Source organism: Condylura cristata, unplaced genomic scaffold (genome assembly GCF_000260355.1).
Source record: "Condylura cristata isolate star-nosed mole 26May11 unplaced genomic scaffold, ConCri1.0 scaffold00021, whole genome shotgun sequence".
In the NCBI taxonomy this organism is placed as follows: Eukaryota; Metazoa; Chordata; class Mammalia; order Eulipotyphla; family Talpidae; genus Condylura; species Condylura cristata.
The window spans coordinates 6,364,262-6,376,620 of record NW_004567122.1 but is presented as its reverse complement, the minus strand read 5'-3'; the positions used below and the strand labels follow the sequence as shown (position 1 = coordinate 6,376,620).

At 45.5% G+C, this 12,359-nt stretch overlaps 1 protein-coding gene across 25 annotated transcripts in view; it reads right to left on the bottom strand.

Annotated features, from left to right (window-relative positions):
• ANK2 (ankyrin 2, neuronal) overlaps positions 1-12,359 on the bottom strand; it is a 493,620-nt gene that overhangs the window by 7,229 nt on the left and 474,032 nt on the right. For 19 of the 25 annotated variants that reach the window (XM_012727793.1, XM_012727798.1, XM_012727801.1 and 16 more), the window contains 8 exons: positions 11,093-11,224; positions 9,732-9,875; positions 6,369-6,654; positions 4,261-4,549; positions 2,037-2,129; positions 1,470-1,553; positions 1,190-1,354; positions 80-262 (listed from right to left, as the gene is read on the bottom strand). In XM_012727793.1, the coding sequence (XP_012583247.1) occupies positions 80-262; positions 1,190-1,354; positions 1,470-1,553; positions 2,037-2,129; positions 4,261-4,549; positions 6,369-6,654; positions 9,732-9,875; positions 11,093-11,224 (1,376 nt within the window). The remainder of the gene's footprint in view (positions 1-79; positions 263-1,189; positions 1,355-1,469; positions 1,554-2,036; positions 2,130-4,260; positions 4,550-6,368; positions 6,655-9,731; positions 9,876-11,092; positions 11,225-12,359) is intronic. The other 6 variants (XM_012727795.1, XM_012727809.1, XM_012727807.1 and 3 more) reach the window with 2 other exon arrangements.

The following is a 12,359-nucleotide window of genomic DNA, read 5'->3' as shown; positions in this document are numbered from 1 at the left end:
TGAATCAATCTCTCTCTCTCTCTCTCACACACACACACACACACACACACACAAAGACAAAGTGATGAAGCTTCTATACCTCTTCAAAGTCATCTTTGGCTGAAGGAAGATCAGTGGCTAACCTAGCATCCCCCAGGTGTTTCTCCATCCTCTCTCCATGAACCATAGTTGTTTTAACAACTTTGCTGACTCTACGGCCTTCCACTGGTTCAGCCTGAAACTCTGAGGTACTGGACAAAACGCTGGGCTCAGACAAAGTCACCTAATGAATGAAGGACACATAACATGCAAATTCTGGCTGCCCAAATGGAACAAGGAAGTGATGAGGCAAAAGAAAAAAAAAACCACAATGTTATACGGTAGTCTGGAAAAAAAAAGAAACAGGGAAAAAAAAAAAGACAAGTGATAATGCATTGGTAACATCTACATAATGACTTTACCTGCACTAAATCCAACCACATCATCATTGGTGTGAAAATCTGCCAGGAAGTTTCCTGAGTAAGGCGTCAACTGCTCAGAGGAAGTAGGGGGACAACATGTGGGTGGCCGCTATCCCACAGTTAAATGGTTTATTTTTGTCACCACGGATTTGAGAGCAGCCCTCCAAGCAGGAATTCTCAGAGGTGGGAGAAATTTAATAGGCACATTTCTAGAGCACACTGTGGGTATAACAATACAATTTTGAGGAGGTGAGAGAACGCAAGACAGTGGGAATGTCACAAACCACATGTCAAAGGGAATAAACATGTTCCCAAAAGAGAGACATGAAACAGATGAAAAGAACCATTCATCAAGGAGTGTCTGGGTCCTGACTTCAGTGAATGAAATGTAGACACTACAATTTCAAATATTATTCTGCAGTGTCCCAGGAAAGCCTGCGTGCACAGCATCCTGGAGTTCCGGAATCCAACTGGACTTTGATGGGTTTTTTTCCCAACACACAGCCTGCCCAGAAAGTGGGCCTTGAAGCTCTTAGAATCTGTCATTCAGGTTTCTGCTGCGGTCAACTACAAATTCAATTCAAAACAGAAATGAAAAGAACCAAAGAAAGACAACGTCGAGAGTGGTGATCATGCTCCTTCCAAGGCCCCACCCAGTCGAGAGGCAGTCAATGCAGGTGCCACTGAGAGCCACCTCCATGGCGCCCTCAGGCCGATACGATGGAGGACAGGATGGGTGGTGGACTCACCTCTGACTGTGACGAGTCACTCTTCAGGACGACGCGCTTTATGACTTTGGAATAACCGTCCCCATCCTCCAGGCTCACTGGCTCCTGGGGTGTTCCCTGCATGGTAATCTCCTCCTTTTCTGTGCCATCCGAGGAGACGTACCGCCTAATGATCTTCCTGGTAACCTGCAAGAGATTTTATTCTTGTATCTGGTTTCTCAGGGATGGGGCCAGAGCATGATTCCCACTAGCTGGGGTGAGGGGCTGAGAGCCACGGTGCGCAGACTGGGGCCTGTTGTACCTTCTTTATCACCGTGTGTCCCTGCTCATCCACGTATTCTTCTTCTGTGACCGTTTCCGGGGGTATATCGGGCATATCATCACCCTGAAAGGAGAGCAAAGAGCCCGTCAGTGTGGGCAGCGTTGTTGAGGAATTACTCCCACGTGCTTATCAGGTAAGCATTGTTAGTCAAGAGAAAGAACACTCCAGAAGCATGGCTCAGATGCCAAATCCTGTCGAGTAGTATGTTCAAAAGAAAAACAACCAAAAGAAGTGGGTAAGGACATGCTTAGGAAAATCTGACCGAAGTTAGGTAAAACGTGTAACAAAACCAGAGAAGCGCCAGGTGAGGCAGTGGGACCCGAAGGAGGTAAGTCGTGCGATTGCCGTTGGTTTTCTGAGAGGGAGGCTGCGCTTGGCATTGCCTCCATGTTTGTTCCAAGAAGAACCGGGAAGAGTTAAGGCATTTGCTGGAGCGGCCATGCACTATCTAGGGAGCATGCCAAGCCTGCACGGCTCCAGGCCACCACTCTCTAGGAGCTACAGGGACAGGACTGGCCTGCACGTGCATCATTTGATGGCCGGTACCTGAATGATCACTCGCCGGCGAACCACCCTGGTAGTTACCATGGTCTCCTCATCTGAGCTGACCTCCAGCTCCCCTAATTCCTGCGTTAGCTCCTGGTGGAAGCATGGAAGCATGGTTTTGTTTATCACGCTAAGGAACTTCTCCATTGCTTTCTGCTTAGGCACACATGGTTTTCTACAAGTATGACTCAAGAGGCTTTGGCAAGAAGGCTCGCCTCAAACTTGAGTGAGAATATAAAGCTTTTCTGCAAATGCAAAATCATTCTGGAATTCTGACAGCAAGCTAAGTGCCCAGCTGTCAAAATCTGCCAGAAGAAATAGGTAGCCTGCCCACAAGGACTTCAACTTCTGCTACTCGAGTGTAAACACAGAATGCAAGCGACACAATTAACACTTTCGAGCATTGACACTTGGACTGAGGTTTGCCAGAAGAACCCGAAGGTGTGAACCTGTCTTCTGCTAATAGCAGACGTTTTGTGCAAGAAATAAAACTCTCCTGTGGCTAGTACCTAGCCAGTAGTCCATCTCCCTGGCATCAAGAAAAGCAGCTATAAATAACACAGATGCATTCTATAATGGAGCTGAGATGCAGAGCTAAATCCCACTATAATCATGGGCCTATTCCAGAGGTGAGCTAGGAAGATCATTTTAGATGATAACAATGTGTCTTGGGAGCCGTATGTGAAGTCATTCTGTCGTAAAGGAATGCTGTTAAGAAACAAAAACTCAGTTTTTTTCAACATACTTGAAAACGCCCAATATGTTTTTATATTCTTTCTGCTAAAGAAAAACATGTCAATTCTAAACATTAAATACATGTAGGATTTGGCTGCCCAGCAAAATGATCAGCAAGAAGAGCGACCAAAATTGCATCTTCAGGTCGGGATTATGGGAAGTGAATAGTCAAGATAGGAAACAAGAGGGCAAACTGGAAGTTCATCAGAAATGGAATGGATTTGGATTGCAGACTAACTTTTCAACATTTATTTTATGCGTAGAATAGTTTAAATATACAAATAATCCATATGTCAATTACAAGTCTATGCTTCGCTTCACCAACAGTCTTTTAACTAAATCAGGTAACTTTTAAGCCCAGACACCATTAAAGCACACTTTTTACTAGAATTCATTTTAGTCCAGTTGAAGTTTGTGTGACTCTGTGTAGAGGCCAAGTTGGAATGAAAATCTACTCATGGAATGATGTCATTATCTATAACTGCCCAAACCTCACAGTGAACAAAAAGAAATGCAAATTTTATACCCAAAGATATATGACTCCCCCCCACCCCTTAATTCTTTATAGTCCACTTTTACTTCTAATATATATATATATATATATATATATACATATATATATAAATGCTTTAAAAACACTTTGCTCCATGACCAGTTTTTGAGTTTTTTAAAGGAAAACTATTACCTAATTTAAGTTTAACTGAACAGAGATTCATGTTTGTCCCTATGCGAAGCATCTATTAAATTAGTTAAAGCAAATTCTTGGTCTCCCTTTGCTCACTCGATTCCTTTGGTTCAGGAATTCTGAGTGATCAAACCTCTCAGTCAAAACTGAGGGAAATCAACATTGGAACACATCATGAGAATAAGTGACTTCATGATTTCTTAAGATAGCCTCTTTACAATGTCAAATCTCAATGAACAGGGAAACACTGTGATGTGATCTCACAGTTATCAGACCTTTTTCCCATTATGATTTCACTGATATTTTATATCACATCATATAATATTCTGTGAAAAATGTAAGTGCCACATAGAAGGATTTTCATATCTGTTTAGTTAAATAATTTAGAAGTGAGATTTTCTAACTGGTTCTGAGAATCATGCAAAGAAATAGATGCTTTTCTCTAGCTCCATTCAGAAATAAATGCTAAGGTGCTGGAGGCTCACCAGAGGCTCTATTATCCCTCCCAAAGACTTCATACCTAAAATTATTAATTTTGAAGAGCTAAGTCAGAAATATTTCTGACGTCATTCTTCATTTTTCTTAGTAAAAGGGTTTCCAGAGATGGAGTAAGGGTTACGGTCAGATAGTTAGAACTGAAACTATGCCATTTTCCCCTTGATTCACTGGTTCCCAGTCTACAGGGGATCACTGAGGTTTTTCCACAGTCCTGGTGAACTGATTTGCAGACATTTCTGTGCTACTGCAAAAAAACACGAAGTCCTCAGACTCTGTGGGCCATGAATTGGAGAAGGAACGTTTTACCTTTACAAAGGCTGCATCATCATCGGCTCTTTTCAGGGCCCGGGGCTGCTCGTCAGTGGACTCCACGATGACCAGGCTGGTTTTCCGGGGAGAGTGCTCTTCCTTGTGCTCTGGGGGCTCCTCGGGTTCTTGTATAATGGGGGAGTCTCCCCGCTCATTGGGGGCCGGGGTCTGGAGGTAGGGCCGCTCCCCGTCAGGAGGGGTACTGACTTCCTCAGGGGTCTGGCTGGGGGAACCCGAGACTGCCGCGGCCCTGGGCTCTGACACTTCTGTCCCTGGGGAAGTCACACTGCAAAGGAAATGCCAGTTAGAGCAAGGCGCATGCGCAGTTCCCTCCGCGCGTTGGACGGGCAGACGGAGCTCGCCTTCACGGATTTAGCCAAGAAATGACATTTGAAGGACAATCAGCCTGTAAGATATAGTATAGGCATACGCTGACCTAGCATGGAATGGGAAGGGGCCAGTCTACACATTAGTATTATCCTAAAATGTAGTGCCGTTTCCCCATCTCTGTGAGTATACACATTTTCACTTTAGCGTTTCTTTGATGATTGAAGGTGATATTGGAGGCTTGAGGAGGTTACCATCAAAAGGCTTCTGGAGCAAATCAAAATTTGGCAATATTTTAAAAAAGCAACATATGAACGCCACATTAATATAGTTATAATTATACGTGTGATATTTTTATCATCTGAGGGATTAAGAAAATAACTCTTCTTTGGCTGCTCTTTTTAACAATTGCCTGCTATTTTCTGCCACAGGCTATAAGATTAAATGCCCTAGACATGGCTCTGATATTCCCTCTTTGCTTCCCATTTTCCCCTTTTTCCTTCTCTCTTTGTTCTCCCTTATAACCGCAAGCTGGGGATCAGTGGAAGAAGCTCCCTCTCCTTACATTCCAGGCACCCCAAACCACAAACTCACTGAGCAGCAACAGAAACGCTATGGCGCTCCCTGCTGACTCCCTGTTCTCAGACCCCAGGAGGGACGCTTCAGCTCTCTCAGGGTCTGACTCCTAGACAAGTGTACCTCCACATCCTCTCCTTTGTGTTCATAAAGCCTGGAATGACACCCTGCACTGCTTGTGCAGCTTCCTTCAGCCAGAAGCACCCAGATGACCTTTCTTTGTCCCGCTCCACGGCAACAGTCTCATTCAATGGTCTGCGAGAACACAGAAGTGCCTTGCACTTCTGTTTTCTTTTATAGATTCTACTGTTTGCATTTCTTTCTTATGGTTCCCTACCTCAGTACTTTGCTGGACGACATAGGGCGGACCCCTCAGCCCTCACCATCCTTGCTCCAGGGCCAGGGCACACAGGCACCCTATGGAAGGGCCACAGAGAAGGGGAGCCCTGCGCCTCACACCTGTGCGCTGCCAGGTCTGCGTGAGTTTCCAGTTTAAGCAAGGCTTTCCAGGGCATGCCCTTGACCTTCGACACTGTCAAGGCCACAGGTTGTGCATTTACCCATTTATCAGCGTGAGTTTTAGATACAGAAATGAAGACTAAAAGGGGTTAGGGTCTTGATGAAAGTCACAGAACCAGTAGGTGGTTCAAGCAAATCTGGGCCGACAGACCTGTCACAGCGATGTCTCTTAAACATTTTGCTTTTTGAAATAAGTCAGAAGAAAGACAAATGCAGGAGAACTTCCCTGCTATGTGACTATAAAGGAACAAAGCACAGGGACAGAGAGAACCAAGCCAAAATAAACTAGAAATATGCAGCAGAACTGAGGCCACCAGACAGGGAAGGGGGTGGGGAGCCAAGAGGGGAGAAGGCCCAGCACTGGCGGAGGATTCTAGGTCTCTCTGGTGGTGTGCTCACCGATGCCAGAGGAGTGCAAGCCCACCCCAACAGATCACATGCACTGTTGTAAATCAATGCTGCATCAAGAAACGTAATTTTTAGAAATAAAGCCTTCATCAGAGGTACAGTGTGGACTCATAGGCATATATTTGTGGGTTTTGTTTTGTTTTTTTTGTTTTTTTTCTCTAGCCCTAGCACTTTTATTGGTGTGGTGACTTATGCTTGCGCCTGCCTGGCATCCCCCGACCACAGGGGCTAGTTTCTTTGGGATTGCTTTTGACAGGCTTTCTTTTGAAACTCACAAGTATTCCTGCTGACGTTCAGGAGGTGACTCTTCTGGCAGGTCTTGCATTTTCCCTGAGAAATCCTGTTGCACTTGATCCTTGGGAGTGTGGGCAAAGAGCTCTGTGGCTGAGCCGTCCCCCTCAGTTTTGAGGACACAATCCTGAAAAGTGGAATAGCCAACAGAAATGTCTTCCTCGGAGACGATGGGAGGGTGATCGGAGGATTCGCCTTCTTTACAAGCGGCTGGCTCTTCTTTCTGCTTGCATGGCACAGTGCAGAGTTCCTCTGGAAGCACCGAGAATCCTGCAGGACAACACGGTAAGTTTAGTATTGAATCGCAGCTTGTCTACTTAAATGAGCATTTAGTAAGTCAGAAGAAGGGCCCTCCCTGGTGGTGCAATGGGTTAAGGGCACCGCACTATGAAGCTCTCTGCAGCCACTGCAGCACGAGTTTGATCCCTGGCCAGGGAGCTGACCCACTCGGCGTGGTGGCCCTCTCCTGTCTTGCCCACCGTTTCCCTCAGTGTATGTCAGTCAATCTGCCTATTCTGTTCCCCACTCTGACTCTGGTGAATCCTCTCAACCCCTCACACCTCTGGCCTGTACCTTAGTTCTTGGATGCATAAGTAAATAAATCTTTTAAAAAAATAAGTTAGAAAGACAAATACAGGATAACGTCACTGTTATATGGAATATGAAGGAGCAAAGCAAAGGAACAGGCATCTCTGGGTGAACCAGGCACTTCTGTCTTCAAAATGCTGGTCATTCAGGGCAGGTCAGGCAAGCGAGGTGACTTAAAAGCAGAGGGGACAGACCCCAGGGGCCAGCCAGTGAATGGCATCAGAGGTTGGAGAACCAGGAAGGAAGATGAGAGGGTGTGATATCTTCAGGAGACCTGCTGATAAACAGGCACCACCTTTGATGGCTCAGGCATAGACTCTAAGTGGTAAGGAGCCCGAGCACTGGTGCTGGTGACAACAGAAATAATTATCAATACATTCTGAATATTTATGACGAGTCAGGGACTATTCAAACTTATCTGCAAGTGAGAACTTGCATTAACACTCGGAACTTGGTCCTTTTTTTAAGGAAGAGCTCATGCCAGGATAAGGGGTTTTACTCCATCCAGAGCAGTGAGGGGTCACACAAGGTGTTTAGCAAACGTGTGAGTGACCATCACCTATTCACTCAGCAGATATACATGAGTATCAACTATGTTCAGATGCTGGGTAGATGCTGAAGACAGAGCAGTGAACAGAGAGAAGCTTCTGTCTTCACTGCATTCACATTTGTACAGATACATATTTATGATAACTCTAAGAGCAGAGTAAAATTGGGTAAAGATCCGCTATGTCAAATGTCACCAATGGGTGAAGTTATGATGAAGACAATTCAGAATTACTCATTGCATTTGGCACTATGGATATTACTGATGGATTTTTTTTCTTTTTTTAAGATTTATTTATTTGTGCATACAGAACTGGGGTAGAGGCCAGAGGCTCAGGGGCGGCGAGAGGCTTCACCAGAGACAGAGTGGGGAGCAGAACAGGCAGATCGACGAAGTACACTGCTGAGGGGAGCAGTGGGCAGGTCAGGAGAGGTCTGCCGTGCCAGGTGGGTCACCTCCGGGGCCAGGGATCTAACTCACAGTGAAGTGGCTGCGGCCAGCCTGCAGTGCTGAGTCCTAACCCGTTACGCCACCAGAGGGCCCTGATTGGTGGATTTTTAGAACACTTTTTATGCTGAGTGATGATAAGAGCCTGAATGGAGTGCACTCTTGCACTCTGGAGAGAATTCTAAAGAGAATGGGAAGAAGTAGAGGACATTCAGACTCTTCTTTTGGAGAGACTGACTTTGAAGTGGGCAAATCATCAGGGACCATGCAAGGAGAAAGGATTTTTTTTTTTCTTTTCTTTATCTTATCTTTAAAGAGGGGTGTGTAACAGTGCCTTTATGCTGGCAGACCTGCTCTACGGGAAGTCAGAAGAAAGTCTTCCACTGGATAAGAGGGAATGAGATCTTCCTACTAAAGAAGAAATGCTGATTTTAAAAAAGCCAAGAAATTCTATACATTGTAATGGCAGGGCAGAGTGTAGACATTCCGATGCACTGAGGGTGCTGGGTTCTGAGATGGAAGGATAGGAATATTTGCTCATAATCATTTCTTTTTCTTCCAGGAAACATGAAGCTTACACATCATCTTAGAATAAGTAAGACAGAGAGAAATATTGGAGGCTTGATAGAAGAAAGGGCAAAGATAGGAGAAACTGAGGAAGGGGGGGGGAGGGCATGCAAATGAAGGTGAGTGGGTTAGAGAAACATCAGCCCTGAAAGGGGCTCGGCCCAGGGCTGGACTACACCCCCTCCTCGGGGCAGGCTTGGGGAACTGCTGATTAAGAAGCCAAAGAGGAAGTGACTGCGGTGCTTCCCATGATGAGGATGGTCCCGCCAGTGACAGGGTCCCACTGTGAACAGAGGTGGCGGGCTAAGGGTGAGCACAACACAAGCACAAGAGCAGAAGTGCCATCAGGGAACTGAACGCAAGTGGTCGTGAACTGAATGTGAGTGTCCTCTTGAAGTTCACAAGGTGAAGCCTAATCCCAAGGGAATGACTGGGGGCCGCTGGGCCTTCCAGACGGACAGGCCACGGGGCAGAGCCCGCATGGCTGGGATTAGTGTCCTCAGGAAGAGGCAAGAATTAGCTTGCTCTCTTTCCCCCAGGAGGACACAGTGAGCAGGCAGTGTCTGCACCCTAGGGGCGGGTGCTCACCAAATCCAACCAAGCTGGCGCCCTGATCTAGGAGACTGAGAAATATATGCCTGCTACTGAAATGACCCAGCGTATGGCATTTTGTCAGAGCAACCTGAGCTGATGGAGGCCATGGTGGAAGGACAAGGCATGAGCCTATGGCCGCCTAAGCAATGGGCAGGGAGCACTCAGGGCGGCGGGAACAATGTCTGAGGCCGCACGGCCACAGCGCACCCTCCAGAGAAGAGAGGTGGTAGGTCTGGTGCCTTGAGTTGGCCTTCCAGCACACCCCCCACATAGATGGCACAGACACACACATGACACGTATACAACACTCACACACCCCATACACACGTCACACACGCACACCACACACACGTACATGCACACACTCCCTGTACACACACACATCCCATGCGTACACACACCATGTGCCCACAGCTGCCCACACAGGTACACACACTGCACGTGTACACCACACACATCACATGCAGGCACACCCCCCATGCATGCACACACACACTCATTTATATACACACTCCATACACTCACACCCTCCCTGCATGTGCGCACACACCCCGTGCGTGACACACCACACGCACCCCACGCACACTCCCCACACACGTCTGACCTTCGCTGTGGTCCAGGGCGATGGTCTGCTCCATCTCAGCATAGCTGTGGCTGAGGCGCTCCTGCAGGGGCTCTGTGCTGGTATCCATGAGGTGAACAATGTCCATTCGGTTGATCTTGGTGAGACATTCGATGAGACTGACATCTGGGATATTAGAGAAACAGGATTTGTTATATCTGAGGGGGAGCCATTTACACATCGCCTTCATTCCAGTGCCATAACAAATTTGTGACGTGTGTACGGGAGTCAACCCAAGCCCAATTAAAGACATTTGTAAAAAACAAACAAGCAGACATGCAGAAAAGGGTGCTGGTACAGTGTAGGCACCCAAAAACCAGGGTTGCCAGATAATGCAAGGACACCCTGGCACAGTGAGCTTCTGCTAAAAAGCAAATGCTGTTTTAATGTAAGTATATCCCAAACACTGCATGGGATACACCAAGACTGAAAAGTATGTGTGGACTACCTGAAACTGAAGTTTGACTAGGTGTCCTCTATTTTTATTTGCTTTCTGACAATCTGAACTAGAAGAACGGCAAAAGAAAAGATAAATTTATAGCACAGATGTGAATAACTGAGGTGCCTAGGTTGATCTTCAGAGACATTCAAGGGTGCAAGAAAATTAGAGCATCTGAGGAATGAGAAATTATGGCCTGGATTGCTTCCCATTTTCTTTGATATGGTGACAATATCATATATGAATGATAATACAGACGATCTGCTGGACATTTGTCCCATTTAAGGCCTTTGTGGTAAGGGAAGCAGGAACTGAAGGGAACATACTAGTGGTAAAACAACGCTATGAAGCAGCGGTGTCCACTGGAAGACTGAGAAGCTTTTAGGACTGTCGTTCACACGCCTTCCTGCCAGCAACGAGTGGTTTCGCTTCCCACTAGTACCGCTGCTCTCGGGAACAGAGGGCAAATCCAGGCAGCAGGTACGTTTAGGAAGGGTGGAGCTGCTTCTCTGCTCAGTTGCACTTGAGCTCCATGACATTTGTCAATTATGCCCTAAGAAAGGGTTTGTCGAGGGCCCTCCCTGGTGGCGCAGAGGGTTAAGCACAGCACTGAGAAGCTAAAGCCACTTCCGCATGAGTTCGATTCCCGCCTACCCTGGAGGCGACCACTTGGTGTGGCAGACCTCTCCTGACCCGCCCACTGCTCCCCTCAGCAGTGTGCTTCGTCGATCTGCCTGTTCTGCTCCCCACTCTGTCTCTGGTGAAGCCTCTCGCTGCCCCTGAGGCTCTGGCCTGTACCCCAGTTCTGTATGTACAAATAAATAAATCTTAAAAAAAAAAAAAGGGTTTGTCAAGCAAGACTCATATCCGCCAATAGCTGACCACTCGCTACCCCGAAGCCCACCTGTCGCCTGCTTCCCGTCCCGCTCCAGCCAGTACTTCAGCAGTGCGTGGCTCTGGTCTTGCAGAGAGTTAGGATTCTCGATTCGGATCTGATGAATCTGCTCCTCAGTGAAATCCAGCTCCCTCGCCAATTCTACAAGACAAAGCAGCACTCTGTAAGTGAGTGGACATCACGGCTTGAGTCTCTGTACCTGGTCTGGGACTCGTGTAAATGACGTGTTCTTGTTACTGCAGTGTGACGGAGTCCCCTTTTTTTTTAATCGAAGAAGTGTAGCTCATAGTCTTGGTTCTTTTAGCACTAGCTGCAGAGTTTCTTCCTCAAAGTCGGGTATAGAATCGATTGCTGTCATCATGGAAACAGTACATTTGAGGCAATGGTGATAAAGTATGTATAACTCAGGCCCATTTAATTCCAAACTATAGCAGAGATCGTTACAACTTAACCAAGATATCAAAAAAATAAATAAATGGCTGCAAACAGGAGAAATAGAGCACTTCTCACTTTTTATTATTATTTGGTGACATTTAAAGTAACACAAATCTTATTTCTGGTTACTTGGATAAATTCTAACTTTGGATCACTTTTGGCACTGGAATAAACTTCTTTCTTGCGGGTGAGGGGACCTCTTTTAAGGCACTTTGGATATCTTTCAAAAGTTATAATGTCTACATAGTAATACAGATATCCTTTACTAGGTAATTCTCCTGGATTATTGAATATGCCCTAAAGATATGCCTACAAGAATACATTTATATACAAATATATTTATTGTTATTAACAGGACGAAAGCTAAACATTTATCAATACAGCCTACTGATAAAATAATGTTACTTTTATATCGTGCAATTAAATGCTATTTAATTCCAGCATGGATATGTCTGTGCTGATGGAATATGAGAAATATTAAGTACAAATTTACTTACTTTTTAAAAACAGGTATGAATATTATTTTTCTGAACATCTGCAAAAGTGTTAACAGTTACCCTCAAAGTATGGGAATCGGCGCAAACATCAGATTTTTCATTCTGAATGGTTTTAGGGTTTGAAAACTCTCAAAATACATAGCTATGTGTATATATATCTATATAGATACATAGAGATATATCTATACAATGTCATATATATATATAAGTAAATAGACAGACATATTTAAGAAGCAAAATTAATAGTTTTGAATGTTTTCTATTTAATAAGTCAACGAGGGATTTTGATGTACTTTTCCCTAAATTCCTCAATTAAATCTGATCAATCCTTTAAACTTGCTTTA